A 12975-nucleotide genomic window follows, 5' to 3' on the forward strand; every position below is an offset into this window, starting at 1 on the left:
ACACCTATCAGCCAATCAACCATTCCCACCAACCTTCTGAGTAATACCCCTCCCCACCCTCTCACTATATATAAGGGTCTGTTGACTTCTGTTTCAGTGTATCTGAAGAAGTGTGCATGCACACAAAAGCTCATACCAATAACAAACTTAGCTGGTCTCTAAGGTGCTACTGGAAGGAATTTTTTAATTTTATTTTAAGTGTGTGTTCTCAGATGCTGAGGTAGTCCTTGTTTACAAAAGAGAGAGGGGCCGGGGCCCAGGTCCACATGCAGAGCCCTGAGAACCCTGCTCCTTAGTTAAGAGTCATAGGACTGTAGAGTTGGAAGGGACCCCCAAAGCCCATCTAGTCCAGCCCCTTGCGATTCAGGAATCACAGCTGCATTACAGGTTCTAAGAGAGTGGGAAGGCAAGCTTTGGTGGTCGAGAGCTCAACTCCCTTTTTCTACTTTGTAGTTTTGAAGAAAGGGCGTGGTGAAGGCTGGAGGAGTGGCTTGCTAAGTGGGTGTGGCTAAAACACTGGGACGGGGGGGCCCTCCACAGTCAAGCCTACTAAACATCCGGCAAGAATCCCACCCCCTTTTTCTACACCTATACATAGAAGTGTTTTCTCCTCCCTTTTCTTACCAGTTTTTCGAATTTCCACCTAGAGCTGGATAATGTTTTGCAATATTACGGCAAAGCTAAATTTATCTGTATGGCAGCTGATTTGGTTTTTTTAAAAAATCAGAATCAAAAGTGAATTATAGGTGAATTAAGATGCCTGCTTTCTACCGCCACTCAGCTCAGCCCTGACGGATGCCCAAGAGGGCAAACAGCCCCTTATGTGGCTGTTTCCAAGATGCCACAACGGAACCCAATGCTCAAGGGACAGGAAAGAACCTGCTTTGAAAGTCTCTTCCCTGACTTTGAACTCACCTCTGCAAGAGCACCAAGACACTGGGAAGGAGGTTCTCATTCTGGGCCCCAAACTTTGCCAATGCACTGACGGCAGCTGCAGAAGAAAACAGAGTCTGTAGATAAAGGGAGTCTGTAGATAAAGGGAAGTTACCGCTCGCTTGGATTACTGCAATGCGCACTATATGGGGCTACCTTTGAAGGTGACCCGGAAACTGCAATTAATCCAGAATGCAGCAGCTAGACTGGGGACTGGGAATGGCCGCCGAGACCACATAACACCGGTCCTGAAAGACCTACATCGGCTCCCAGTAGGTTTCCGAGCACAATTCAAAGTGTTGGTGCTGATCTTTAAAGCCCTAAACGGCCTCAGTCCAGTATACCTGAAGGAGCGTCTCCACCCCCATCATTCTGCCCGGACACTGAGGTCCAGTGCCGAGGGCCTTCTGGCGGTTCCCTTCCTGCGAGAAGCCAAGTTACAGGGAACCAGGCAGAGGGCCTTCTCGGTGGTGGCGCCCACCCTGTGGAACGCCCTCACATCAGATGTCAAAGTGAAAAACAACTACCAGACTTTCAGAAGACATCTGAAGGCAGCTCTGTTTATGTTTTTAACAGCTTTTAATGTTTAACAGATCACTGTATTTTAATACTTTGTTGGAAGCCGCCCAGAGTGGCTAGGGAAATGCAGCCAGATGGGTGGGGTATAAATAATATATTATTATTATTATTTTATTATTATTATAAAGTGGGGAAGGGGTGTAACTCTGAAGAAGGGCATCAGTAAGTTATTATCCTGTGGTTGCTTTAGGTCTCTCCATATAGGCTTGCACACTTAAATGCCTCGAGGACAGCCTTTCCTCATATAAACCAACCTGGACTCTGTGTTCATCATCTGAGGCCCTTCTTCATGTGCCTCCTCCTTGAGAAGTCCGGAGGGTGGCAACACGAGAGCGGGGCCTTCTCTGCAGTGGCTCCCCGTTTGAGGGATGCCCTCCCCAGGACTGCACACCTGCCACTTTCATTACATATCTTTAGGCGCCAGGCTGTTGTTTTGTTGCTTTTGTTTTAACTATTTATTGTGCTTTTATCTTGTGAACCGCCCTGAGATCTTTTGATGAAGGATGGTACAGTGGTACCCCGGGTTAATAACTTAGTTCTGGAGGTCCGTTTTTAACCTGAAACTGTTCTTAACCTGAAGCACCACTTTAGCTAATGGGGCCTCCCACCACCGCACGATTTCTGTTCACATCCTGAAGCAAAGTTCTTAATCCGAGGTACTATTTCTGGGTTAGCAGAGTCTGTAACCTGAAGCATCTGTAACCTGAAGCATCTGTAACCTGAGGTACTATTGTACAGTGGTGCCCCGCAAGACGAATGCCTCGCAAGACGGAAAACCCGCTAGACGAAAGGGTTTTCCGTTTTGGAGGTGCTTCGCAAAACGAATTTCCTATGGGCTTGCTTCGCAAGACGAAAATGTCTTGCGAGTTCCTGCGGGTTTTTTCCCCTTCCCCCCCTTTTTCTAAGCCGCTAAGCCGCTTATCAGCTGATCCGCTAAGCCGCTTAACAGCTGATCCGCTAAGCCGCTTAACAGCTGATCCGCTAAGCCGCTTAACAGCTGATCCGCTAAGCCGCTTATCAGCTGATCTGCTAAGCCGCTAAGCCGCTTAACAGCTGATCCGCTAAGCCCCTAAGCTGCTAATAGCGCTAATCCGCTAATGGGCTTGCTTCGCAAGACGAAAAAACCGCAAGACGGAGAGACTCACGGAACGGGTTCTTTTCGTCTTGCGAGGCACCACTGTATATAAATCTAATAAACAACAGCAACAACCCCTCACCTTTAAAATTCACGACTGAAGCTTGGCATCTTGCTCCCTTAGCCTTCCCAACAAAAAGCCAAGCTTATCTTTACACAGCAGCACCTGGGCCTCCTACAAACAGCCTTGCTAAGCTAAAGGATCTGGGGCATGTATTCAACTCTGGGATGAAGCCAGTGGACTCAAAGGCCCCATTCACGGCAGCCTCCCCCGGGAAGACCTGCTCCCTTCCCCTTCTTGGCTACGTAGCAAAGACAGGTCTGGAGCCTGCCAACTCACCGGCCCTCACAGCTTCGTTTTCCAGCACCACCCTGTTGAAAATGAATCGGATGTACTTGGAAGGGGAGGGGGTCCTGGGCCCTTCCTTGCCAAGCAGGTGGAGGATCTTGGTGGCCAGCACCGTGTGCTCGCAGTCTTCAATGAACTCGCAGAGGTGGGCCAAGCCGGATTCCTTGCTCTCCGGATTCTCCTCGATGATGCTGATGATGCAGTCGACGATGGCTCGCTTGTACTCAAAGCCACCCTGCAGAGGGGGCGGAAAAGCAGGAGTCAGGACTTCCGGGTTGGCGCCATCGCCGAATGGCGGACTCCCTCCGAGCTCCGGAGGGAGCCTGCTGGGCAGGGGTTGGGTCCCGCTGCGCCGGCGACGCGGGGACCCTCAAAAACCATGGGCGGTGATGCCCATGGACTTGGTGACTCGGCGGGCACCGTTTGCGCCCCCCGACCCGCGAAGGAGCCTTTTTAAAGGCTGCGGAGAGGGTGACGGGGGGCGTGGTGCTATGAGTCCACTGCTTCCCCTGCCTAGCGAAGCCGCATGCCATTCGACGGAGAGCACCGACTTCTTAATTTGAAAATTTGGGCTAAAAAGAACAACCCGTGAGTAAATTTATCGGACTTAAAAGGAAAAATTTGTTTTACGAATTCGGAGCGAGCGGGGGAGGTGCAAAAAGGAAGTCCGCCCCCCCCGTTGTAGATGTTCTAACGCAAGGATTTGACAACTAAGATCGAGAGAAGAATCTGTTTATTTGAAAAAAGTTATTAATTTCACGAAGGGAAATTACAAGTAATTGTGCTGGAGGAGAAGAGTGGTTTGTGAGAACTAAAGTGTAACCCCCCGGGAACCGGGAGCGATCCGTTATGAGAGACTGGTGAAGAGATATAGAAATTTTGACAGCTGTCAAAGTAGCTGTCAAAGTGGGAGAATAAAAGAGAACTTTGTTACGATGACTTTGCCGGTTAGATTCGTTACAATTTGGATATAAATTACTGAAAATAAGGGCAACAAGTTAATTTGACTTTTGGGTGTGATCTGGAAGGAAACTAAGTTACCATAATCCCTCTAGAGGGAGTTCTGGGACATTGCAAGAATGGCAGCAAGTGGAAAAATACTCATGGAATTGAACAGGACTTTTTATCTCCTGGGAAAGCTGCAAAAACGAAGTATTATTTTGTCTACAGAGGTCTCTACACTAAAGGAGACAATGGATTTATCTATTGAAGAAAGGAAGGGACTTGACGTAAGTTTGTGTTCCTGAACAAATAAAGCCTCTGTAGAGGAACTAGAATTTTTTGAATTAGAAGGTTTTTGCAGCGGAACAGGAAAAGAAACCTGAGGAATAAAAATTGGACCAAGCTCGAAGTTGGAACATCTGGGACATCCAGACTTTAAGAGGATCAAGAAACAGAATTTGAGTTATACTCTTAAATATAGAGGTCTGGATGGAAGAAGAATGGTCTTTTCTGAGAGTTTCTCTAAGATTGGGCCTTCTGAAATTAAAGACTACCAAAAAGACGGCAAAGCGGAATCGAGAGAGATTTAGACATGGACATGGGATCTCCAGGCCGGCAGTAGACAGATGGATGGATTTTGGGGATCGAAACCGGGAAAGGGGGGAGGGAGATTTGGAACCCAAAGGCTGTAAAATTATATCTTTTTATTTTTTCTTGTTTTACTTTGTGTGACAAAAAAAAGGGGAATTCGTGGAAGGGAACTGGGGTCGATCTTAGGGAAGTACAAAAAATATAAAGAGAAATGGTTATACAAGTTAAACTAAATTTGAATAATGGGCTAATTATAATTATAATAAGGTTTTAAAATTTGGGGTAAGAATTTGTGGAACTAATCTAATGGAAATGGAATACAAGAGGGGGAGGGGGGGGAAGTCCTGGAAAGATGTTAATGAAAGTAAGGTTTTAAATGCAAATTTTATTTTTTATTTTTTTTATTTTTTATTCTGGATTTTTTGAAAATTTTAATAAATATTTAAAAAAAAAGAAAGAAAAGCAGGAGTCAAAGGGAGCTTGGAAGACCAGCCTAGCCCAGACATCCATCAAGCTTAGATCCTATTCCCAAATGCACTTAATCAACTGAGGAACACACTTTATGGACAGCCTCTTAGGGATTTCCCACATCTGCAAGCACAAGAGCAACTTGCTGTTCGCAATGGGGTTTTTTTTAAAAATGGGGGCAAGAATCAAACAAAAAGAGCAGAGAAATTCTTGCCCTAACAAATAGAAAAAAGGATGACAAAAACGAATGAAAAATTAGGAGGCAAAACTACATTCATTTTTTTTTAAAAAAAAACCTTCATTTTTTGTCCATGTGCCAAACCAATGAGGTGACCAAAATTTGTCAAGTGTTGTTTGGCTGATTCTAAGTCGTAGAAACGAGTCCCAAAGCAGGAACAGGGTATGTGAGCCAACCGTGACCAGCCACAAGTGCCACAGGAAGTGACTAGGAAGAGGAATGGTCTGGAATGGCCTCTGAAAGTCCAGTTCCCACCACCATATTTATCACAAGTAAAAATGCCACAATGGAATGTTTACCCATCATTTCTGCATTGAACACGCTCCCAAATGGAAAGATCTGAGGTTTACTATATCCTAGCACAGAATATTTTTCTTCGCCAGCTACTTGCAGGCTCTGAATACTGAGTTTCCACTGTGCTAACAACAATGACTGACACACACACAGAGAGAGAGAGAGAGGGGGGGGGGGGGAGGGAGGCTGGCTTCTTGGACTTTTAGCTGTCAGTGATGAAACAGTATCTAAATTCCTTTGTTCTTGTGCAGCAGATAATCTAGTGTAACAGATAACCAGGAAAAACAAAACTTTACAGGGACTAAAACAAACATCCTTGATTTTCAGATCGTTCTAAGGCTAGTATGTTTGCTCTGGCCACAAGCCCTACTTATTAATCTCCACCACGACCATCCCCTGTCCTAGGCTTAAAAGCAGGAGGTCTCAAGGATGTGAGGTTCCTCCAATCGGAGCATGGAGGCCTCTTTGGGAAAAGATGCATGATACAGAAATGCTGGGTCAACGTCACACTGTGGCAACTTCACATCAAGAGCAAACTTTTAGCTTGCATGAAAATTGCTACTGGATACACTAACTGTATTTCACCCAAATATGAGCGTTGTGCTGATATACTTTGCCGGTTGCCCCACACAAGGCAGGCAACACAACCTACATCATCCCGGAGCATGTTGGAGAGGAAGGTCATCATGACGCTGTGTTTCCGCGGGTACTTCTGGCACAGGGCACTGATGGCTTGGACCACCACCACCTGTTAAGGCAAGAGCAGCACAAGGTTTGAGAGAAGGGCATCAGTACCTGCAATTCAGCAAAGATCTCTACAGGCCATGGACAGCCTTAATTCCACTTTGCCCCACTTGGGCCTTGTGAGGGCTGAATGGCAGGAAATAAATGATTTCATAAAACAAAAACAATATAGCTGGAAGCTGAACAGAATCCGTTCCAGAAGTCCATTCGACTTCCAAAATGTTCAGTTTCCAAGGCGCTGCTTCCGATTGGTGCAGGAGCGTCCTGCAGCCAATCAGAAGCTGCGGAAGACATAGAGCTTCCAAAAATCATTCGAAAACCAGAACAATCCCTTCTGGTTTTCAATCGTTCGGGAGCCAAAATGTTTGAGTTTACAGGCATTCAGCTTCCGAGGTTCCACTGTATTCTGGTTCCCAAACGATCCTTAGCTTTGTCTAATGCTGAATGTTGGCTGGTTCACAAACTACAAGTGTTCTCTTATAATTGATTCTGAAAAGCTTTGATTCCTGTCCTCACTTAGGCCAGGACCGCTGCCCAACCCCAGGGAGACAAAGGTTGCCCTGCCAGCTAGGAACACCTTCCGCCTAAGAATTCTGCAGGCCGAAGGGCAGACGGGAAATCGCCTCACCTTAAACTCGTCCGAGATCTCGGACACAAAGGACGAGATCTGCTTCATGAGCCTGTCCACGCTGCTCTCGCTCCCCGTCTTCAGGAGGGTGGTGATGGCCAGGGTGGCAATGCTGCGGTTTGAATCCGTGATCAGGTTTTCCAGGTCCAAATTGCAGGCGGTTACTGCCGACGGGTGCTTCATCGCCACCTGGAAGGGCAGTCGGACATTGGCAACCCAGAACAACTTACAGAATGGAAGAATCGTACAGCAGCGGTTCAGGGGACCAGTGAATATGAAGGTGAGACGCCCGCTGCTGAGACCAGCTTCTCTTGATTCTCAAGAATTGCACCCCTCTGTGTTCTGTTTTGAAACTGCTGGATTTTACATAGTATTTTGGCTTGCATGAGCAGCATAGTTACCCAGGACCTGTCCTAGAGGTTACTGGGCCAAGAATTTGCTGCCCACCCCACAAAGACCAGCGACAGGCCCTGTAGTGAAGTTAGGAAATTTCAATAGACAAAACTTTGGTCAAGTGAGAAGCAAAGCATTGTGATAGTCATCCTGCCTGTGGGTCTTTGTAATGAAGATCTTTTGTGTCTTGGAGATGCAGATTTCATTGAGACTTTGAAACCATACTAACTTTGCCTTTGTTCTCATTTGTAAGTATGTTAGCGAGCTATACTATACCATGTTATTGTTTTAGTGTACATTTAGTGTGAAATGTACAAGAGATGTGCCTACTTTTTAAAGTATCTTTAAACCTGTTTTTAATTTAAATAAATTTTAAAGAGAGACTTTTTCTTGTCCTGTGTGCCATTCTGGGGGGAAGTCTGAGTCCAGAAGCCTGACCAATCAGTTACGCACTACCTGTTGAATTTCTGCCTGCATTTTTGTGAAAGTAACTTGCAGGGCAGGGCAGCCGGTAATTAGGAAGCGTAACTTTCTCCCTTGAGTTGCGTTTTCTGGTACCCAGGCACAGGGGAGTGGTGGCAGCAACTACCCTTTTGATGCGTTTTGTCCTGTAAAAAGTATATGCGGCCGGCCGCCGTTTCTCTAAACCTGACCCAGCTGGATGGTAAAGACAGGTGAGGGAGGGGCGTGTGGCCAGAGTAATACTACAGGCCCACTGCCCCAACAGGAGCCCCCTTCTCACCTTGCAGGGAGGGGGAGGAAAACAGTAAAAACCCACTGGAGAGTGCTGACAATCCACCTGTATCGGACAAGGACCTCTAGGATGTGCAAGGTGCCTTGGAAATGCTTACCTTATTGAGGGTCCTGACTGCGGCGTATCTCAGGACAGGCTTGGGAGAACTACAGAAGAGCTGGAGCACTGAAACGAAAAGGAATTCACGTGTGAGGGCACAATCCCAGGAACTTTTACCGCTCTGTGCGCCCAGGTCCAAGGGCAGCCTTTCTCAACCTGTGGATCCCCAGATGTTGTTGAACTACAACTCCCATCACCCCTAGCTAGCAAGGCCAGAGCTCAGGGGTGATGGGAGTTGTAGTCCAACAACATCTGGGGACCCACAGGTTGAGAACCGCCTATGGCCAGTTCCTAGCAACTGCTGAATAGGAGCGCAAGCCAGAGCTGCCAGCACTAGGTCAGAGGGAACAACAATCTCAGCCCCTTCCAACTTTAGGTGGATGAGAGCAAGCTGTAAGATGCTTGAGATTCGTTCTCCCACGGTAGCCAGCAGCCATTCCTGCCCTCTGGAAATGCTTGCCATATCAGGCTCCCCCGATCTTCCAATGTTTTGGACTACAACTCCCATCAGCCCCTGCTAGGTTGATGGGAGTTGTAGTCTAAAGAATCTGGAGGGCACCAGGATGGGGGGGAACTGCTCTTGGTGAAGGTCACGTCTTCCTGATGCTCACCTGAGACTGCTGGTGCCAGTTCCCTGGCTGTACAGTTTGGGAGATGGATGATGGCGGAGGCAGCCTCGTAAATGACCATCTCGTGTTTGTTCCGCAGGCAGCTTTCAATGAAATCAAACAGCGGGTTGTCATGCCTGCCAGAGAGAAAGGAAATTGCCTTTATGGATTTGCCAGAATTGAGAGCTGCTGCTCTCCGAAATTGCAGCTACAATCCCAGGTTGCCGTGCCCTCGCATGCAGCCCTGAGCACAATACTACCCAGCAGCTTCAATACCTCGTGAAGACCTTGAAGCCATAGAGAGAAAGGAATTGAGTACAGTGGTGCCCCACAAGACGAACGCCTTGCAAGACGGAAAACCCGCTAGACGAAAGGGTTTTCCGTTTTGGAGGCGCTTCGCAAAACGAATTTCCCTATGGGCTTGCTTCGCAAGACGAAAATGTCTTGCGAGTTCCTGTGGGTTTTTTCCCACCCCCCTTTTTCTTAGCAGCTAAGCCGCTTATCAGCTGATCCGCTAAGCTGATAAGCCGCTAAAAGCCGCTAAACCGCTAATAGCGCTAATCCGCTAAGCTGTCAATGGGCTTGCTTCGCAAGACGAAAAAACCGCTATACGAAGAGCCTCACGGAACGGATTAATTTCGTCTTGCGAGGCACCACTGTATGGCTGTTCTGCTAAAAGCCCTGGCAAACAAACATGCTTACCCCTCCTCAGACTCTTTCAGCAGCCGGCTGGCGATCCGAATCAGCATGCAGTATGCAAACTGGGATTTCAACCCAGATTTAGTGAATTTATTCAGCATCTTGGAAACACCCAGGCGGTCGTTCTTCCGAAGGTGGTAGAGCAGCCCTAAGGCATGGTACTGGCAGGTCAGGGGGGAAATAATTGGGGAGGGAGCAAATAAATCCATGATTACTGTTGTGCTAGATACAACTAAATATGATTGCTTTTTCAAATGAAGCTACTCTGAAGTACTTAAATAAAAAATAGGCTCAATCCACAAAAGCTTATGCTATAATAAAATGTGTTATAATCTTTAAGGTGCCGCAGGAATACAGTCACACCTTGGAATCTATTGCGGAAGTCCGTTTGACTTCCAAAATGTTCAGAAATCAAAACACGGCTTCTGATTGGCTACAGAAAGCTCCTGAAGCCAATCAGAAGCCCTGTTGGATGTTCGGCTTCCAAAAATAGCTCGCAAACCACAACTTCGGGGTTTGCGGCGTTCGGAAGCCAAAACGTCAGAGCACCAAGGTGTTCGAAAACCAAGATACGACTGTACTTGCTGCAGCAGACTAATGCAAAGACTCCTCTGGAAGTGGGAGGGAAGTGTTTCTGTTATTTAACCATATCATGTATTACAACTGCACAAAGCCAATTCAAACCACCTGCAGTGCTAAAAGCATGTATTCAAGGAAGGTGGGAGCATCGTACCTGCACCATGATGTTGTCACTGGAAGCAGCCTCCTGGGCTTCATTGATCCACCGTTTGACCACATCATAGTTGATCTTCATCATGTGCTGGAAATAATGGCCGAGAATCAATAATACTAGCCCTGCTCCTGTCATGGCATGTCTACCAACCAAGTTTAGCGGGTACCAACCTGTTTAGCAGGTAGTTTATTTTTTTATTTTTTAAAAAATAATATTTATTAAAGTTTCAAAGAAGTTACAAAAATGAAAAGAAGAAAAAAAAGAAGAAGAAAAAAAATACAAAATACAGAAAAATAAAAACAATTAAAAACAAATCAGTCTTTCCATGTCTTATCTTTCATTTGCTTGTTTCCCTGACCTCCTCACACCTCCCTTTTTTGTATTCTAGTTCAATAGTTGTTTCAGCAAGTCCTTACCATTTTGGCTTTTATCTTGATATTTTATCTTAATATATTGTAACTTTACATTATCACCTGTTAGCAATCCATTTTTACATGCCCCTTTGTAACATTATTGCTAAAACCACATAACTTCATTCCAGCATCCTTCTAACATTCCTTAATTTTACAGTGTTTCTGTAAATAGTCTTTAAATTTCTTCCAATCTTCTTCTACCGACTCTTCTCTCTGGTCTCAGATTCTGCCAGTCATTTCCGCCAGTTCCATGTAGTCCATCAACTTCATCTGCCATTCTTCCCGGGTGGGTAAATCTTGTGTCTTCCAATACTTTGCGATGAGTATTCTTGCTGCTGTTGTAGCATACATAAAGAAAGTTCTATCCTTCTTTGGCACCAATTGGCCGGCCATGCCCAGGAGAAAGGCCTCTGGTTTCTTCAGGAAGGTATATTTAAATACCTTTTTCATTTCATTATAGATTATCTCCCAGAAAGCCTTAATCCTTGGGCACGTCCACCAAAGGTGACAGAATGTACCTTCATTTTCTTTACATTTCCAACACTTATTATCGGGCAAATGATATATTTTTGCAAGCTTGACTGGTGTCATGTTTAGCAGGTAGTTTAAACCCAGTAGCATATTACTGTGGCTGAAGAGATCAGAAGGACAACGATTACACTTTAGGAAGGCTTTTCTGGAGCAGGACACCTGCCTGCTGCCGTCCCAAAAGCAGGGGATGCACCAGACCTTCAAAAAGCACATAGAGCTGAAAGAGGAAGTGGGGGGGGGGAAGCTTCCCTCTTCCAAGTTCCCTTTTCACTTTTATGGGGAGGGTGGAAAGGCAGAGAGCCTTCTCAGCAGCGGCACCCTCCCATCGGATGTCAAGGAGATGAAGAACTACACAACTTTTAGGAGACAGCTGAAGGCAGCCCTGTACTGGAAAGTTTTTTAACTACCGTATTTTTCACTCTATAAGACACACTTTCCCCCCTCCTAAAAAGTAAGGGGAAATGTGTGTGCATCTTATGGAGCGAATGCAGGGGGGGAGGCTCTGCTCAGCGCTCACTTTAAAGAGTGTGCGGAGTGTGTGTATGGCTCTTGGGGGAGCCTTAGCCGTGCACAGCCTCTCCTGGGCAGGGGATGAAGGCTCCCCTTGCCCGGGAGAGGCTGCGCACAGCTATCCCATAAGCCAGGACAGCAAGTGATCCCACTGGCTGTCCTGGCTTTTTGCTTAGCCACGAGCAGCCTCTCCCAGACAATGGGAGCCTTCATCCCGCTGCCCGGGAGAGGCTGCGCACAGCTATCCCATAAGCCAGGACAGCAAGTGAGATCGCTGCGCAGCAATCCCGCTTGCTGTCCTGGCTTCTGGGATTCAGAATCCCCCCCCCCTTGTTTTCCTCTTCCCAAAACTAGGTGCATCTTATGGTCTGGTGCGTCGTATAGAGCGAAAAATACGGCATGTTTTTATATATGTTGGAAGCCGCCCAGAGTGGCTGGTGCAACCCAGCCATATGGGCAGGGTATAAGTAATAAAATTACTATTAATACAGTGGTAACTCTGGTTGCGAACTCGCCGCTTCTGCGCATGACGTCATTTTGCATGTCTGAGCATGCACGAGCGGCAAAACCCGGAAGTAACCCTTTCCAGTACTTCTGGGTCGCCGCGGGACATAACCTGAAAGAACGTAACATGAAGCAAACGTAACATGAGGGATGACTGTAATAATATGGGGCCCGTTCAGGGGCTTCACAGACACCAGGGCAATTATAGGCATCACACTAGCAAACCCAGTATTAATAATAATAATAATAATAATAATAATAATAATAATTTATTTATACCCCACCCTCCCCAGCCAAGACCGGGCCTAGGGCGGCTAACAACCAATAATAAAAACAAGTTGATTAAAATACAATTTAAAAGATTAAGATACAATATTAGAACAATTAGGGAGCAATCTCATCATAGGAGGAGAAAGGAAAAAGGGGGAATCAAACTGATTCTGAGCCAAAGGCTAGGTGGAACAACTCTGTCTTACAGGCCCTGCGGAAAGAGATTAGATCCTGCAGGGCCCTGGTCTTAGGAGACAGAGTGTTCCACCAGGCCGGAGCAAGTGTTGAGAAGGCCCTGGCTCTGATTGAGGCTAATCTAACTTCCTTAGGGCCCGGGACCCCTAGGGTGTTGCTATTTATGGACCTTAAGGTCCTCCATGGGGCATACCGGGAGAGGCGGTCCCGTAGGTACGAGGGTCCTAGGCCGTGAAGGGCTTTAAAAGTCAAAACCAGCACCTTAAATCTGACCCTGTACTCCACCGAGAGCCAATGCAGCTGCAAAAGCACTGGGTGAATATGCTCCCATGGCAGAGACCCCGTGAGGAGCCTCGCTGCAGCAT

At 46.7% G+C, this 12975-nt stretch overlaps 1 protein-coding gene and 1 long non-coding RNA gene across 3 annotated transcripts in view; one reads left to right on the forward strand and one right to left on the reverse strand.

Moving 5' to 3' along the window:
* Positions 1-12975, forward strand: part of LOC307225311 — a 323071-nt gene that overhangs the window by 120851 nt on the left and 189245 nt on the right. The gene's annotated exons all lie outside the window — the stretch shown is intronic.
* Positions 1-12975, reverse strand: part of COPG2 (COPI coat complex subunit gamma 2) — a 42028-nt gene that overhangs the window by 15566 nt on the left and 13487 nt on the right. For both annotated transcript variants that reach the window (XM_079992370.1, XM_079992369.1), the window contains exons 8-15: positions 10188-10274; positions 9458-9615; positions 8759-8892; positions 8146-8213; positions 6902-7090; positions 6182-6277; positions 2988-3231; positions 916-991 (exon numbers count right to left, since the gene is read on the reverse strand). In XM_079992370.1, the coding sequence (XP_079848496.1) occupies positions 916-991; positions 2988-3231; positions 6182-6277; positions 6902-7090; positions 8146-8213; positions 8759-8892; positions 9458-9615; positions 10188-10274 (1052 nt within the window). The remainder of the gene's footprint in view (positions 1-915; positions 992-2987; positions 3232-6181; positions 6278-6901; positions 7091-8145; positions 8214-8758; positions 8893-9457; positions 9616-10187; positions 10275-12975) is intronic.

Source organism: Podarcis cretensis (genome assembly GCF_951804945.1).
Source record: "Podarcis cretensis genome assembly, chromosome: 10".
Taxonomy (NCBI): domain Eukaryota; kingdom Metazoa; phylum Chordata; class Lepidosauria; order Squamata; family Lacertidae; genus Podarcis; species Podarcis cretensis.